This window comes from Danio aesculapii, chromosome 18 (genome assembly GCF_903798145.1).
Source record: "Danio aesculapii chromosome 18, fDanAes4.1, whole genome shotgun sequence".
Lineage (NCBI taxonomy): Eukaryota > Metazoa > Chordata > Actinopteri > Cypriniformes > Danionidae > Danio > Danio aesculapii.
The window spans coordinates 3,459,197-3,477,670 of NC_079452.1; the positions used below are offsets into that span (position 1 = coordinate 3,459,197).

Genomic DNA, 18,474 nt, shown 5'->3' on the forward strand with positions numbered 1-18,474 from the left:
TATAAAATCACGCTAAATGATGCTATCGCTGTCATTAATTAAAATTGTAATTACCCCAAGGGTCGCAATCCAATAAAACAAAACAAATAATGAAAGGCTACTACTACTATTTTTATTGTCAGCAGGTTATGAATAAAATATGGTTATTTTAATGGTTTAATAAAATGAATTAGATTTTTGAAAAATCACCAAGCCCTGCCCCCTATACTTTTTAGAAGATATATTATGTGAAAGACTTGCTTTGTTTACCAAACAAGTTGATCTAATTGAATTTGCATTGTAAATCTTAAATTCAAGTTAAAAAGTAGTTTTTTCTATTTACAGGGTTCATACGGTCATGGAAAACCTGGGAAAGTCATGGAATTTTGACATGGCATTTTCCAAGCCTGGAAAAGTTTTAGAAAAAGAGAAAAACCCACAAAGTTTTGGAAAAGTCATGGAAATTCGTTTAACAAATATCTGTATACTTAAATCAGGGCTGCGCAATATTGGAAAAATCTGAAATTAAGATATTTAGTATTTCTGTGATATTGCGATGTGAATACAATTTCACCAGATGATTTAGCCGGTTTATTTGGATTGATTGGGGGTATTTTGTAGGCGAGTGAATCTCGAACAATATATAACAAATAAATTACAAGCATAGATAAATAAAATATAGTAAAGATGAAAGTGAATTATAGTTTTTAGGTAAGGTGCTCCAAGTTTGGCCAGCCCAGTCACCAGACATGAACATTATTAAGCATGTCTGAGGTAAGATGAAGGAGGAGGCATTTGAGGATGAATCCAAAGAATCTTGATGAACTCTGTGAGTCCTGCAAGAATGCTTTCTTTGCCATTCCAGATTACTTTATTAATAAGTTATTTGAGTCATTGCAGAGATGTATGGATGCAGTCATCCAAGCTAATGGGAGTCATACACAATATTCATTCTTTTTTCCACTGCACCAAGACTTTATATTCTATACTGAACACTATTATTTGTGTGACAAGATTTTGGAAAGTCAGACTTTACTGTCTTAAATCGATAATAAAAAATCAAGGTATGATCATATTTTATTCATTCATTCAATTTCTTTTCGGTTTAGTCCCTTTATTAATCTGGGGTCGCCACAGCAGAATTAACCGCCAACTTATCCAGTATATTTTTACACACAGCGAATGTCCTTCCAGCCACAGCCCATCACTAAACATTCATACACTCATACACTACGGACAATTTTTAGCCTACCCAATTCACCTATACCGCATGTCTTTGGACTTGCACCTGGAGGAAACCCACGGCAACACGGGGAGAACACACAAACTCCACACAGAAATGCCAACTGACCCAGCCGAGGCTCGAACTAGTAACCTTCTTGCTGTGAGGCAAACGTGCTACCCACTGCGCCATAAAAAAATAAGTGTAATCTAGAGGCTTTTGCCTTTCATATAAGCCATTTCTGATACCAAAGGATCAATTAGAAGTCAAGTTATTATTTGTTGTTCCTAAAACTTGGATATTATTACTTGCTTTTCAAAAGAAGCTTATCAGTGTTAGTGTAATCAAGTGTTTTTAATAGGCAAACCTAAAACAAGATAGTACAATTAAAATAAAGTCATACAAACATAAGGCTGGTCTTAAACGATGTCTCTGATTGCAATTAAGCTAAATGTGCAGTTAGTAACTTTAAGCTTTACTAAGTAAGGAAAAAGATACTTAATAAAACAATCATAATAATCTTAAACAGTTTGATCTTGCATAGTATTTTATTCTTAAAACAAGATCAATAAGATTATTTTTGGGCTAGAAATACACTCAAAAATGTGTTTTTGGTGTTGTTTGTTCAAACTTCTTATTTAAACTGACCTGAAACAACACAAGTTGTCGTCGCCAAAGTAACTCAAGAATTAATTGTTTTAAGCTCAATCCATTTAAATTTGTAGAAAACTAATAAATTAACTTATTTTCTTCATGTTGTCCCAACACAAATCGATTTTGTGGAACCCAGCACTTTTCACAGTGGAAGATCGTAACTCTTGACCGAAGAAGTTTTCCACATATACTGTAAATGACACTGAATGAAATGGTGAAAATAACTGCTCGAGAGCATGAATGCAAATAAATCACTCGGCTTCCCAGCTCAGCAATGACATCTCATCTCATCTCTTTATCACTTCTCCTTTCATAAGTACTAAAAATGAGAACAAGTCAAGTCTGTAAAGTAAGATGACTGGAACACACAGCCGTGAGTTCGACTGGCTAAACACATGATCTCTTATAGTAAGCTTAACAGAAACTCAAGCTGTACACAGAAAAAAATGAAACTACAGTATGCTACCTCTTCTGTTCATGTCTGCTTGTTGTCACAGATGTAAATGAAAAATGAAACACGTCGGCAGCATTGTGCAGTTCATAGCAAGGTTTTAATGGGCTTTGGTGTGGCAGTTGCACTCTGACATGTCTCTTTCACACCGGGGAGGAGTGGCAAGGCTTGGTTGTTTGTCATTCCCAGAAGATCATTATAAACCTGCCACTGGATTTAGTGATGTGTAACGCTGTACAAAACCAACTTGTATGATTGAGCAAATAACATCAAATGTAATCAATGACTAATTTTACTTATGCCTGACAGTTTTGGTATCGATTGATAATAATAATAATATTAATAATAATAATAATAATAATCAGTTATTAAAGGTATTTAGAAGTGCCCACAGAAACAATATTGTGCAGGTTCATTATCATGATATGCTGAATTACTGGATATCGGCATATGCCTAGTGGTGAGAATGGATGAGTAGATGAATTGATGGTAGGTATGTAGGGAGATTGGTAGATGGTTAAATAGATGACAGATAGATGATGTATAAATAGATAGAGACAGTGCATTCAGAAAGTATTCACAGCGCTTCACTTTTTCCACATTTTTTATGTTACAGCCTTATTCCAAAATAGATTCAATTCATTTATTTCCTCCAAATTCTACACACAATAACCCATAATGACAATGTAAAACTCTAAATTGAAACTCTAAATTGAGCTCAGGTACATTCTGTTTCCACTGATCATTCTTGAGATGTTTCAGCAGCTTGGAGTTCACCTGTGGTCAATTCAGTTGATCAGACATGATTTGAAAAGGCGTACACATGTCTATATAAGATCCCAGGGTTGACAGTGCATTTCAAAGCACAAACCAAGCATGAAGACAAAGGAATTGTCTGTAGACCTCTGAGGCAGGATTGTATTGTGGTACAAGGCTGGGGAAGGTTACAGAAAAAATTTCTGCTGCTCTGAAAGTTCCAATGAGCACAGTGGCCTCCATCATCTATAAGATGTTTGGAACCACCAGGACTCTTCCTAGACCTGGCCAGCCATCCAAGCTGAGTGATCGGAGGAGAAGGGCCTTAGTCAGGGAGGTGAACAATAACCCAATGGTCACTCTGTCTGAGCTCCAGCATTTTTCTGTGGAGAGAGGGGAACCTTACAGAAGGACAACCATCTGTGCAGCAATCCACCAATCAGGCCTGTATGGTAGAGTGGCCAGTGGTCGCCTGGAATTTGGCAAAAGGCATGTGAAGGACTCTCAGACCAAGAAACAAAATATTCTTGTCTGATAAGACTAAAATGGAACTCTTTGGAGTGAATGCCAGGCGTTACGTTTGGAGAAAACCAGGTACCGCTCATCACCAGGCTAATACCATCCCTACAGTGAAGCATGGTGGTGGCAGCATCATGGTGTGGGGATGTTTTTCAGCAGCCCGAACTGGAAGACTAGTCAGAATAGAGGGAAAGATGAGTGCAGCAATGTACAGAGACATCCTGAATGAAAACCTGCTTCAGAGTGCTCTTGACCTCAGACTGGGGCAACGGTTCATCTTCCAGCAGGTCAGTGACCCAAAGCACACCGCCCAAATATCAATGGAGTGGCTTTACAACAACTCGGTAAATGTCCTTTTGTGGCCCAGCCAGAGCCCAGACCTAAATCCTATTGAACATCTCTGGAGAGATCTGAAAATGGCTGTACACAGTCGCTTCCCATACAACCTGAAAGACCTTGAGAGGTACTGCAATGAGGAATTGCATAAGACAGGTGTGCCAAGCTTGTGGCATCATATTCAAAAAGACTTGAGGCTGTAACTGCTGCCAAAGGTGCATCAACAGAGTATTGAGCAAATGCTGTGAATTCTTATGTACATGTGATTTTTCAGGTTTTTTATTTTTAATAAATTTGCAACCACTTTTTTTCACATTGTCATTATGGAGTATTGTGTATAAAATTTTGAACAAAATAAATACTTTGTATAACTTTTGGAATAAGGCTGTAACGTGGAAAAAGTAAAGCTCTATGAATACTTTCCGGATGCACTGCATATAGATAGATCAATGGGTAAGTAAATGGATAGATGGATTGATGATAAGCTTGTAGGAAGCAAAGGATGGTTACATGGATCATATAAGTAATTAGGTAAGTGGGCAACTGATTAGATAGTTTACTGTATAGATAGATGGATGGATGGATGGATGGACGGACGGACAGATAGATAGATAGATACTATGGATGGATGGATGGATGGATGGATGGATGGATGGATGGATGGATGGATGGATGGATGGATGGATGGATGGATGGATGGATGGATGGATGGATGGATGGATGGATGGATGGATGGATGGATGGATGGATGGATGGATAGATAGATAGATAGATAGATAGATAGATAGATAGATAGATAGACAGACATTGGTAATCTGTTATCTGTATTTTTCTTTGTTTGTCTTCAGATGGATCATTCAGAGAAGGCCTGTCGTTATTGCGGCGTGAGTTACTTGATTTTGCATGAGTTTCAACGTCTGCAGGAGCATTTGCGGGAAGTCGAGAGAGAGCTGGATCAGATGAGAGGAAGTGCAGAAAGAGAAAGAACCCTGAGAATAGAGCTCCAGGAAGCCCGTAGTCATCTGAAGGAGCTGAAAGCATCTGTGCTTCAACATGAGCAAAAGTGAGTTTCAGTTTCTGTCACTGCTTCCTTGCCTGCACACATAATGACGATTCTCTCACAAATATAAGACAGAATGTGTTTAACTTCATTTAACATGTAATTTAGCGGTTTTTATCAGGGTGTGTGCTTAAAGGGATCATGAGCTGCCTTTAAAAACGTTGTAGACAGATTCGGATAATCAACTTAGTCTTGGTTCTGCTTAATTGAATCATTCTTAGGCCAGTTGTCTGTGTACACTGTAAAAATGCATGGTTCCACACAATTCATTTATGTTGTCCCAACACAAAATCAATTTAGTTCACTTTACATTTGGTAACTTTAACAAATTTATGTGGATTGAAAATAACAAAATTAAAATGTTCGAAAAATATCAAAAAAATTGTGTTCTACTCATTTTCTATAAGTACTTTGAACAAGCAGCAAAAATGTTATGATTTTAGTAAATTTTTTTTAAGTGTACTGCATCTGTGACACATGATATTAATTTTGGCATCACAAGATGTTTTCTCGTTGTTTTCAGAGGTCAGATTGTAGGTTTTGGCTCAAGAGAGCTGTGTTTTGGGCAGTGTTGGGGTAACACATTACATGTAATGCTAGTTATGTAATAATATTACTTTTCTAAGTAACACATTTTCTACAGTAACGCATTACTTTTAAAAATCAAGTAATAATATTTGAGTTACTTTTGAAAAAATGTAATGTGGGTTACTTTTTAGCTTAGTTCATTTGCTTTAAAAAAAATAGCTGAATTAACATGAAAATAGTCACGTTAAATCCCGCACACAATGAGAGAATGCAGAAACAGACAGAAATGTAGACAGCAGAGCCTTACATTTCTGCGATAGAAATATTCTCATTATTTTGAGCGCACTAAAGAAAAGGAAAAGAGGATTATCTGAATGGACACTGATTTAACTTTTTAATAAGACAAAAAGTACAAAAGCAGCACATTAATTGCTTTAAACTTTCATTAATCTGTATATACGCCATGTAAAGCTCAGGGTTCAGGAAGTTCTCTGAAGATAATATTATCCTACATCATTTTATTTATTTTTTTAAAGGTAAGTGAATGTTATACAGTGTGTTGTTAACTCCTCTATAAAAAAGAGACCCCCCCCCCCCCCCCCCCCCCCCCCCCAACCCCTACAAGTTCTGAAAGAGATCAAGCCTCAGCCAGGTCAAAAAATTAAGTAACACAGCTTGTTACATTTTTACCAAATAACTCAATATTGTAATACATTTCTTTCTAAAGTAACTTTCCCCAACACTGGTTTTGGGCTTACACATTTCACCCATGGTGCTTCAGAACCATAGCTGGTTTTGAATTGACAATCATCATTCACATTGCTTCACAAATGCATAATCATATTTCATACAGTTTTAAACCACCTATGTGACCTTAAAGAAAAGAGAAAGACTAAATCAATGTTATATCAGACCATCAAACCCCCCAGAAGTGTAATGTGATTCTATAACCTGTCAGTGCTGCAGAGGAACTAGGATTTTATACTACCAATTTTGCTCTTGCTTCTCATGGTGCTTTTTGTGTCACCTGCTGCAAAGTGGTTAAGCACCCACAGGCTAGAATATGAATTCACTGATCTAGAAAATCTTACATCTACGGCACAACATACATTCAGGCTTTCAGTCCATACAGCATCCACCCACCTCTTAACCAGATACACTTTAAATTCATACAGTACATAATCCAATCTAGTTATACTTGTTAGTGAACCAGACCATGAATGAAAAATTAAATTGAATGTGCTAGTCATCTGGTTTACATACATACTGTATATATTGATGTGTATGTTTGTAGATGACTTTAGACCCTCTATATATAGCAAAGACAAGGTTTTAAAGAGTGAACTTCCTCTTCTGCTCTTTACCCTAAAGTAGTTTTTTTTCTGACTGTAAGGCCCCATATTGTCCAGAATGGCAAGTCCCCTCAAGTTAGATATTTCTGCTGTAATACCAAAACTACTTATTTATTTTAAACTTACACAATAATCATAATAAACATAAATGAACATGAATCAGAAATAAAATGTAACCATTTAAAATTTATGTTCTAATGTTTAAATTATTAATATCAGAGGTAAAAAAGTCTGAAATTGTGTTAAAACAAAATCACATAATTAAATCTTTATAACAGTGAATTAAGCACATATGCAGTTCTGGATTGTTACTTGTCACTAGTTAGGATAAAAATACAGATTGGCAAACCTTGTTTGACTTATTGTGAAAGTTGTAGTGAAGAATTGTTTTTTTCATTCTTTCTTGATTACAGAATATCTTTAAATTGCTTTATTTCTTATAAATTGTAATTTCTACTCATTAAAATATTTTTAATTTGTCATAATAAAGAAAATACAATGAAAATAAATACCTTGTAATTTCATTTTAGATATTTTTGATCATACTATTATGGTCTTTCCCTCACACAAACAAACAAACAAAAAAAATAATTAATACATTTAAAGTTAATTAAACTTTGATTGTTAGATGTTACAACTTTTAACTTTTTTATTGTTTTTTATTTTTATTAATATTTTTGAAAGCATGTTTGTATGTATGTATGTATGTATACATGCAGTATATATGAGCAATGTCACAGAAGTAGCAGTGCGATATGGGTGTGATATGGCACTGGTGGGAGGCGTGCATTAGTGTCACACCAGTGACGATATAGAGCCATATCGCACAGCTGATATGAGTGTGATATTGCGTTTATACAACTGTTTGAAGGCATAATCGTGTATATTAAAAAGAAAATCAAACACGGAGAGTCTCAAAGCCCTTTTGAATGAGGAACTACTTTTTTCCACCATTTCTTCACATCTGCAGCTGATGTCAGAACAGTAAAAGCCGTTACTACTTCACCAACTTAGTTTAGAGCTAGTATTTTAATGATTCTCTAGAATAATATCTAAAGTGATGGCAAAACAGGTGATTTTGCTTATATTTTAAGATTATAAGGCTGAACAGCATGAAATGCCATCAGTCTAGAGACATTTCTCAGTATTTCTCTGTTGCAATCGGTAGATCACAATAATAAACCCCGAAAAAGCCAAAGCAATGCAATCACTACCAGATTACTGTTGTGTTTGCGATACGGAAAAATGCTAAACACATGCCGGAATTTCTTCTTTCTTTCTGTATACTGAACTTTTCTGCAGTAACAAAAACAGGAGATTCATTAGAAACAGATGGCCAACCAAATGGCCAAGATGGCCAACCAAAAGTAACTCAGATTGGCCAACATAAAATACATACATTCCTGATATGCAAGTCCCATCTCACACTAAATACACTACAATTACTATGGTGTAAACACCGCACTGCAACATAAAAAGGAGAGAGATCGATTTGGAATGACACTCACCAGTTTTATAAAGTTATGATCAGCTTTAGTTTGAAAATATGCAGATCTCTTCTCCTCTAAGGTCTTATTATGTGGTCTCTGTCACCACCTTGTGGATGGACAATGTTCAATTCAATTCAATTCAATTCAATTCACCTTTATTTGTATAGCGCTTATACAATGTAGATTGTGTCAAAGCAGCTTCACATAAAAGGTCACAGTAAATAGGAACAGTGTAGTTCAGTTTGTAGTGTTTAAGTTCAGTTCAGTTGAGCTCAGTTCAGTGTGGTTTAATAATCACTACTGAGAGTCCAAATACTGAAGAGCAAATCCAACGATGCGCAGCTCTACAGATCCCGAACCATGCAAGCCAGTGGCGACAGCGGAGAGGGAAAAAAAACTTCACTAAAGGCGGAAGTGAAGAAAAAAAACCTTGAGAGAAACCAGGCTTAGTTGAGCATGACCATTTTAATTTCTCCGCTGGCCAAACGTTTTGTGCAGAGCTGCAGTCTCAGTGGCGGAGGCTGGAAGCTGGCCTCAGCAAAGACTCGTCTGTCTCTGGAGCGTCACAGGAATCAGTCTCATGTTCTCCACTCTTCCATGACCACCACAGTAGCTGCTCAGGATTCGGCCAGTTCCAGGATATAAAAACCTTGGGATCATCTCGTCGTTGGTCTTGGATCGAATCAGTGACTCTGCATAGTCTGAGGGCCTCGGGAAGAGTATCCCCAGGTGGAAATGGAGAATAAAGAAAATAATTAGCGTAGCTGATGTTCACAGTGTATATCAACAAGATGCATAACCTGTGTGGAAGCCCCCAAGTGGTGCACTAAGTGTATGCTTTACTGAACAGATAGGTCTTTAATCTAGTTTTGAATTGGGAGAGTGTGTCTGAGCCTCGGACGTTACCAGGAAGGCTATTCCAGAGTTTAGGAGCTATAAATGAGAAGGCTCGACCTCCTTTACTCGACTTTACTCGAATGTCAACCGTCTTTGCTCTGCTCAGTGACAGGCTTATGGATGCTGACGCTCTGTCAGAAATTATAAGTATTTGAAATAGGCACTATCTTTATAAATAAACTGCATAGTTGCAATCCAAATAACTAAATTCTCACCTAAAAATCCTTAAAAGTACATTATGTTGTCCAGCAGCTGCAACATTTGTCAAACTGTGTGAGTTTATTGATCTTCTGTCACTCTATGTGGGCAGAATAAAACAGAAGGGGGAGGAGGCTGTACGAGTTATGATACTGCAAAATATCGCACAGCTATCAGCCAATCAGATTCGAGAACCAGACAGGACTGCTGTTATATATATAACAGTTCTGTCTGGTTCTCGAATCTATATATATATATATATATATATAAATTAATTAATTTAATAAATCATTAAATTAAGTGAATTTTTTAAATAAAACCAATTAATATTTTACCAATATAATAATTTTTGAATATATTAAAATACTTTCCATAAATATATATGCGCTACTTGAATATGAACATATCATGGGAACAATAACCAGTTCATTTAGCTTATTATCATTAAGGAAAACTGATTTCAAATTTCACTGGGTGCTTTATGTAAATATTTTTGTTCATAAAAAAGGTCATAATAAAAAAGGGAATCCCTGGCCTACGGATTCTTAATAGGCTCCAGGAACTCTGTGCCCCTGATGATGGCCTGGGTGTGAATGCACGTGTCAGTGTGAGTTCTTGGTGTATATCTATTTGCGTCCTTGTGAATATTTCCTCATGCCCTGAACTCTTCAGCTCTGGTTTCCCTTGTGAGTCACTGTGGGAGTAACGTGAATGCGTACGTCCTTTCTGACGCGAATGCCAGACATAATTATACAACCACGGCAATCAAAAATAAACCTCTCAACACCTACACCTTAGCAGCTTAGCACAGACAGAAATGCAGAGAATGAAGAGAGAGGTGCAAAGCGAGTGTGTGATTGTGGCTCCTCTTTCCTGCACTCCCTCCCGCTGGTGCTGATAATAATAGCAGGTTACGTTGTCCATGGAAGCTCACGAGAAAAACTAAACAGCACAGCAGTCGTGCTTCTAGATCAGCCCCCACTGATTCATTCATACCCAGCACATTCCAGTCCTCCTGACACGACAGAGCAGTGGGCAAAAGCATGCACATATTGGCCTTGTGGATTTGCCAATGGCATGCGGTGGACTTCTGAAACGAGAACACAAAGTCTGTTTTGCTATGCTTTTTCTGTTATATATCAATATTTTTTCCTTCTTTTTTCTTTTCTCCTAATTAATTCATATTTATTTGTAATTTATTTGTAATGTTGCATTCCTTTTCACAACACTTAAAAGATGTTTAGGGACTGAAGACACCAAGTGATGAAGTGTTTCAGGTGTAATTTTGTCCCTTTCTTCCTGCAAACAAGTCTTACGGTGGGCAACAGTACAGTTTTCATTGGCATTTGTGGATGTAACTACGTATTGTGGTACTTTACAGAGGTTTGTCAAAGTAGTTCTGAGCCCATGTGGTGATATTGCTTATAGATGAATGACGATTCTTGAGGCGGATCAGAGGTCAAAGTTGTTCAGCGTAGGCTTGTGCCCTTGTTCCTTCACCACTGAAATTCCTCGAATCTTTTAATTATGTTATGCACTGTTGAAGGTGAAATATCCAGATGTCTTACTACCTTTCTTTGAGGAACATGTTTTTAAACATTTCCATAATTTTAACGTGTTTTTTTGGCAAATTGGTGATCCTCGGCCTATCTTTGCTCCTAAAGGACTAGAGCTTTCTTGGATGCTGCTTTTGTACCAAATCATAATTACAATCACCTGTTCACACCACCTGTTTCAAATCACATCATTATTTAACCAATTTACCTGATTACTAGCCGTAAACAGCTCATATCCTAACTTTTTTTTGGAATGTGTTGCAGGTCTGAATGACAGCAAAGGATGTATATTTACAAATGAAATAAAGTTTACATTAAATATTGTGTTCATATTATCTGCAATTAATGATTTAGGGTTATATATTCCTTCGGTGTAGTCTTTTTATTTATCTGGGGTCCCCACAACAGAATGAACCATCATCAACTTATCAATAACCTATTATTAAAAACTTTACAGTACTCTATAATACTACAATTCCCAATGAAAAATTGTATTATATCTAGCATGTTTTCAGTTGTGTAGCAAGCAAAATATTTCATGTACAAAAGGATCAACTGTATGCTTTGTGCTTAGCCGGCAGGGTGTAGGATTACACTTATTACTAAGCCATCCTTACATGCTATTTTAGACAGAATATTCAGAGTAGCATGGTAAACAATATAGTGAGCTCGTCACAGGTTGTCATTGTTTAAAAATGAATAAATAAAACCAACTTCACCTCAGTAAAGCAGGCTAGGCTGAATAGCGCTATTTACTTATGTTTTCTTGTTAATCTAAATGAAAATCTACACTATCGATGCTGTAAAAAGTCCCTTATGAAATTGAAAATAGTCACATCAATCTTTCGCCGGAAGACGAAATGCATCACTTCTGTGCATATAACCCATTTGTAACACAACACAATCTACATAAGCTTTGCGTGACTAAAATAAAAACAGAACATTACCTGTCTAAAAGAAATATTTTCGTCATGGTGTCATCCTTCCTTCAGCGTGCAAAAGTAACTCCAATATTAATTTAGGATTTTAAAATTTGGATTGAGCATTTTTCACATTTGTCTCTCGTTTGAATGTGAACTACATTTGTTGACTGCCAGTTTGGGCTACTTATCAGAATTATGGAAATTATCGACCTGACAAATTTTTAATTGGTCGAACATTTTTTAGTCTTATTAGTCTTACAACAAATTTTTTTTTCTAAAAGACAATCACCTACTGCACCTTTAAATTACCTTTCACAAACTCAAAACATAAAGACAATTTAGAGATGTACAATTAATACAAATAACAGTCACAGACCAACACATAATTACATATACGTTTAATCTTTTACTGTTAAACCTGATGTATGTACATTGTCTTTCTCATTGCTTTTGTGTTTTCTTAATTCAGTGTATATTGTAGTTCCAGCTGCAGGTTATAATTAAATTAGATTTTAAAACTCAAGCACAAAAGCTGTGATTTTGAATATATACAGTATCAAATATAAATGGAGTCATATTTTCCTCAAAGTTTTAAACAGTTAAAACAGTGTGTGTGTGTGTGTGTGTGTGTGCGTGTGTGTGTGTATGCGTGTGTGTGTGCGTGTGCATGTGTGTGTAAAAATACACAGATGAACAGTTGCAGTGGAAACATATATCATGTCCTAACAAGCCCACATATAGGACCTGTTTATACCTGGTCACTTGCAGAATAATAAACCTTTGATCACTTGAATGTAGTAAAATGAAAGTAACATTTATGGTTATTCACTTTTAGGTTAAGGAATTTTACTGTAGCATTTTTACAGCTTTTTACCATTGAAATTATGGCCATTTTTTTTTACAGTTTAGACACATAACTAGACTAGAAACATAAGTTATATAGCTTAATTGGCTATCTAATGTCATTAAAGGCTAAATGAAACATCTTTTGTGGTGAAGATACGTGCAAGACATCATTTAAAACTGTAAAGTGCTGATATTAATTTGTGTATAGCCTCTCCAAAAAACAAAGCACTGCCTTTGTGAGTGAACGAAATGCTCTATTATTCTATTTTTCCTTTCCATTCACTGAGAAAGGCTACTGTAGGATTTTTTATGCTTCTCTGTTGTTTATGCCGCCATTGGGTAGTAAATTAACATTCTAGTTGGTAAATAAAATGGAAAAAAAAATATCAAATAAACTGAATCAAACATTCCAGACTGTCATCTGTGATGTTGCCTTTGCTTCATTTGGAATGCGCCCCAGATCACCTTCTGAAGTGGTTTGGATAATCTAATTGATATCCATCTTGAATGTGTTTCGGAGGCCATTTACACCTGCCCTTCCACGATTGGATAGCTAACTGATCGCATGAACTGACCAGATGTAAACAGGACCATAAAGTTGTGTAGGAAGGAAAAATGGCCATGCTTAAAGATCCTAGCAAGATCCTAGCAACTTGACAAAGACTAAATTGTTATGGCAGGGCAATTGGGTTGGAGTATCTCTGCAATGACAAGACTTGTGGGTCACTCATTTTCAGCTGTTGTGAGAGTTTACCAACAGTGGTCTGAGCAGGGACAAACCACAAACCGGTAGCAGAGTGTTGAATACCCAAATGGATGTACATTGATGTACAAGGGCAACAAAGACTAGCCTGTCTGTCCTAGGCAACAGAATGTCTACTGTCTACAAGTCACAAAATGTTAATGATGGTTATGGGAGGAATGTGAGAAATGTGTCACAACATACAATGTTTTGCACACTATCTGCGTTGATGTAGACTAATCAGTGTGCCTTAGATGACCCCTGTTGAAAGTTCTACAATGGACAAACACGCATCAGAACTCGACCTTGGAGCATGGAAGAAAGTTGCCTGGACTGATGAGTCCTGTTTTCTATTACATCATGTGGATGGTTGTGTAAGATCACACCACAAATGCTTTTCCTTCCTGAGAACGTAAGTCGCACCGCACTGCCTTTTTTGTTGACAAGACAAAACCAAGATGCTCGCGGCCATTAGAAAACCATAAAAAAAAAGGCACCTCTCAATGCAAAAAGTGTGTTTGGTGTGATCAAGGCCTAAGTGAGCTCTGTTTACCTGGGGTAGTGATGGCACCAAGACACACTTTAACACCACAGCAAACAGGTGGAGGGATTTGATGCTCTGGGTACAACTGGCAAGTCTTCCAATAGGAAACACTGAGTCATGTCATTCATGTGAACATAAATTCGATACTTGCTACCTACCCCCACGCATCTTACAGGGCTTGAAGGATCTGTTGACAACATCTTAGTGCCAGACACCACAGGGCACCTTAGGGGTCTTGCTGAGTCCATGGCTTGGCAGGGTAGTGAGGCTTAGCACATGAAGGTCCAACAGCATATTAGGCTGGTGGCCATAATATTTTCATCACTCAATGGTGTATACTATTCATCAATACGAATTTTAAAAATAGGTTTTAATCAAATTCAGTTTTAAAATCATAAAAAACATATAGGTTGCATCTGAATACTTTAAAATGGTTCCTTTAGAGGCAGCATTCCAAGGCGGGAAGGATTTAAAGCATGTCTGTATCCAAATTCTGCTTCACTCCCTGTCTCAGGAGGTACCTTATTCTGATTAATGTCAATAGATGTGTCCCTCACTGCTTTCAAAATCCTACGATGGGCTATATGCACACGGACTTTTAATTTTCAGCTAGGCAGCCCAAGGGCTTCCAGTGAACCATCTTTTCATTACAAAATTGTCATGTTTAAGATCTGACTTTTTTTTTAAATCAGCGATCTTCACTGGCTGTTAGATATACAACCCAGGCTCATTCTGAAAATGTACCTCTACAGACGTTTCTGGAGAACGCAAAATACATCTCGGCTGCATGTTTTTCTGCAGTTTTTGTTTATGCGAATCCACAAGAGGCCGCTGTGTTCGCTTGAGAGACTTTTTGACTGACTGAGCAAACGATCGACTGACCCACCCTACCCCTTCGCTAAACCCAACCAATTTTATCGATTGACCTGGCCACTCACTTCCCTAAACCCAATCAACGTTTCATAAGCAATTTTTTTAAAAAAGGCCTCGTCTGATTTTTTTTACCATGTTTTCAGATTTTACCATGTTTTCAGATTTTACCACATTCTCACCCTGCTATTTATTTGTTTGTTTAATTTTTTGGATTCTGTTTTTGTCTTACCTGCTTTCTGGAACCGCTCTTCACTGGACTCGAACCCTGTCGTCATGGTCAACTCCTCTCTGCATCTCAAGTCTGCCGATGTACATGGTGCGCTAACGGGACAAACTGGTTGCAAGCGGAATGCTGTCCATACAGAGATAAGCGGTCAGCTGGTAAGCGTGAAAAGGAATGGCGTCATCAAACTGCCTCATAGCGTTCGTTTAAAAAAATTAAATTCAGCCATACGTACCTCTGGCTACGTAATTCATGGTCTCCAGAAACATCTGTAGGGCTATGTTTTCAGAATGATCCTGTGTTGTAGATATACGATATAAAATGGGTTTCAAATCGGACAAGAAGCTCTGCATTAAATTCCATTTCCCCCCGCCATGTCTTTAAAATATGACAGTTTATTTACCCCAGTATTTTCAATGGAATTTCTGTGCTAGCCTGTTGCTACTGATGGCGCTAGCAGTTGCAAAGTCTTTATCTCGTTTTACACAACTAAATGAACGCTTAAGTCTATTTAACTGAATGTATTGTAATTACGTTATAACATCGATGCTGTAAAAACAACCTTGTGAAATTGAAAATTGTCACATTAAGCTTTCACCGGAAGTTTATCGTTTGCTTTAAAACTCTAGCTGTGCATAGAGCCCATTCTGTCTTTTTCATTTTTGAGCTAAAAAATAAACATGGCATCTTGACTCACTGATTGGGTGTCATTTTGTGAACAAAGTTTCTACCTAATTTCTGATGACATTAAAGAAATGTCTAAGCTTTTGGATGCAGCCATTATTAGGCTATTTAAAGTTGCTGTATGTAAGTTTGTCTAAACTTAGAACTTGTTATCAAAAATTCTGCTTTGAAAATGTGCATTACAAGCCGGAACGTCTATCTTTGTTTTGCTCCCTTTAACCCGCCCAATGCCAGTTTAGCCTATTTTATTTCAGCACCCTGGGTACAGCATATTTCATTCAGTCAGTCAAGAATGGCCTTAAATTATGAGTCCCTAAATGGACCAAAATGCAATCTCAGGTGTACAGTAGCAGACTCTGAAATGAGACGCATATTCAGAGTTCCACACGAGGTGGTTATTAATTAGCTAATATTAAAAAGGAATATTATGAACGTAAACATTAGGTGAGCAGGTTACATTGTAACCCCATGTTCTAACAACAAGCTACGTGCCAGGATTTGCAGCGATAAGCATTTTGGTTGTTTGCACCAGACGAAACACGACAGAAATGTGATCTGTATGTTAAATACAGCTATTCAGAATTGAACACTTACTGTACCCAATGAAATGGTAAGGTTTTAAATCTTATATTAAACCTCCTTAACATTATTAAATGTACATGCTGAATCACTGATATGTGTTGGCTTGCACTAAGCCAAAGTTTTAAAGTTCAATTTCAAACAGTTTATTTTATTTTCAAGATCAGAGATAAACTATCTGCTGCTGTTTTCAGTAGCATGGCAATAACTTTCGATTAAAATGCCATTCCAACTCACATTATTAGCATTGAACACTGAATAAAGCACATGAGGTGTACCTGAGGTGATCTGTCAGTTTATCCTGTTATTCAGCTGCAAGAAATAGAAGCCGTTTCTAAAATAAATTTCATGTGTTGGTTAGGACAAAAACTCCTTTTAAAATTGCAAATATTCCTTCTGTTGCGTGCCTTTTTTTATTTTGAACATGACATAAATCAGCCTTTAGGCTCCTTAGTCAGGCACACTTCTGTTAATGTTGTCAATCTGGCAACCTGCACTTGCGTGTGTTTTGAAACTGAAGTACAATACCTGGTTTCTCCCATGGTTTGTTTTCCACTTCTATCAATCTATGGGGGTTTTGGTTTCTAGCCACTTTCGCCTCTGGCTTGCTTTGTTGGGGATGGTGGAGCTGTTCTTTGGTGGATCTTCCTTCAACAGTGATGTTCATATTAAACTGAACTGAGTCGGTTCTGATTTAACTACAACTACGCCAGTTTTCTGCCACTACACTGCTACCTGCCTGAGATGACTGATATGCCTTGACTTTACTTGACTTAAAGATAAGCCAATAATAAGGACTGGAATGCCATTTTTGATGTAATTGGTAACTTTTGTTTAGCCTTTAAAAGATTTTGGAACCTTACAATACCCCAGTGATCTCAAATGATGCAAGTGAGATACTGTCTTTTTCTGATAGGCGTACTTGAAAAATAGATGCTTTGCATTAGTTGTAAATGGATTGCACATAATTAGTTAAGCATGAGTAAACATTAGCTAAGCATTTTTTAAGCTTGCAGATTATTTGGAGCATTTAATTTTTTTAAAAGAGGCTACTAAGTTTGTTTTTAACATGTTGCAGTATACAAAAAAGGTCATGTGTTCTGCAAAAAAATCAGTCTAACGGAGAAGAAGAACAACTTTAAAAGCTTTCCGCATCTTTCAACTTTCATGTATGGGAGCATTTTGTTTTCCCCATAAAATCTAATGGTGATGGAAGAATAGTGGTGGACAAACAGTACATACAGTAGGCACTGTCTCATGAGAAAGTGGCAGCACATGGAGCACAGACACACATCTAAAGCAAGCCCATGACAGGACTCACTGATACAATACCACCCAACATCCTGTTTGTAAATGAAGTACACATATTTATTATAACACAAATCTTTAATAATCTTTAATGTAATATAAAATTAAATGAAACTGAATCATTACAATAACAATCTTTCCTTCCAAAACTCACATTTAATATAGGCCTACTCAAATTGTTTTGCGGATGTCCTTCAGAATGAAAATGCTCGAGTTGTTTTTTTGGTTTTATTATTATTATTGTTTTAAGAGCATGAATGAGAAAATAAAGTATTTATCTAATGTTAAAAAAAATTATCAAGTGCAATATTAATGAAAATATTTTCATATTCTTGTAATAAATTGAAAATAAAAATCTTCCATTGAGAAGGGCGCATTCTTATGCCCTAATCCTTTTAAAGGACTTACCCTCCTGAGTGACAGCTTGTTATGGATAAGGGAATAGAGATCCAATCCAAATGGAACGCAGGGTGTGAAATCAACTTTCCTGCACAAAGATTTGTGGGACAATTGAACACTAGGAAATCCTTCATTCCAAATACTTTGGTTTGAAACAATACCTCAATATGATGGCCATGATTGTTTTCTCTCCAAAATGCCATTTGAAGGCTGATATATCTGGTTTGGAATGCAGCGTTTAGTTGATTCTCAATATCAATAATGCAGAGAATGTACCAGTTTTGTCAGGTTACCTCAGAAGAATAATCTTGTGAGAAGACCACAAGAACAGTACGCATCCTGTGAGAAATTAGAT

The 18,474-nt window shown here is 36.8% G+C and overlaps 1 protein-coding gene across 1 annotated transcript in view; it reads left to right on the plus strand.

The window, feature by feature from the left end:
* lekr1 (leucine, glutamate and lysine rich 1) overlaps positions 1-18,474 on the plus strand; it is a 95,264-nt gene that overhangs the window by 16,487 nt on the left and 60,303 nt on the right. The window contains exon 3 of the mRNA XM_056477803.1: positions 4,766-4,980. Within this exon, the coding sequence (XP_056333778.1) occupies positions 4,766-4,980 (215 nt within the window). The remainder of the gene's footprint in view (positions 1-4,765; positions 4,981-18,474) is intronic.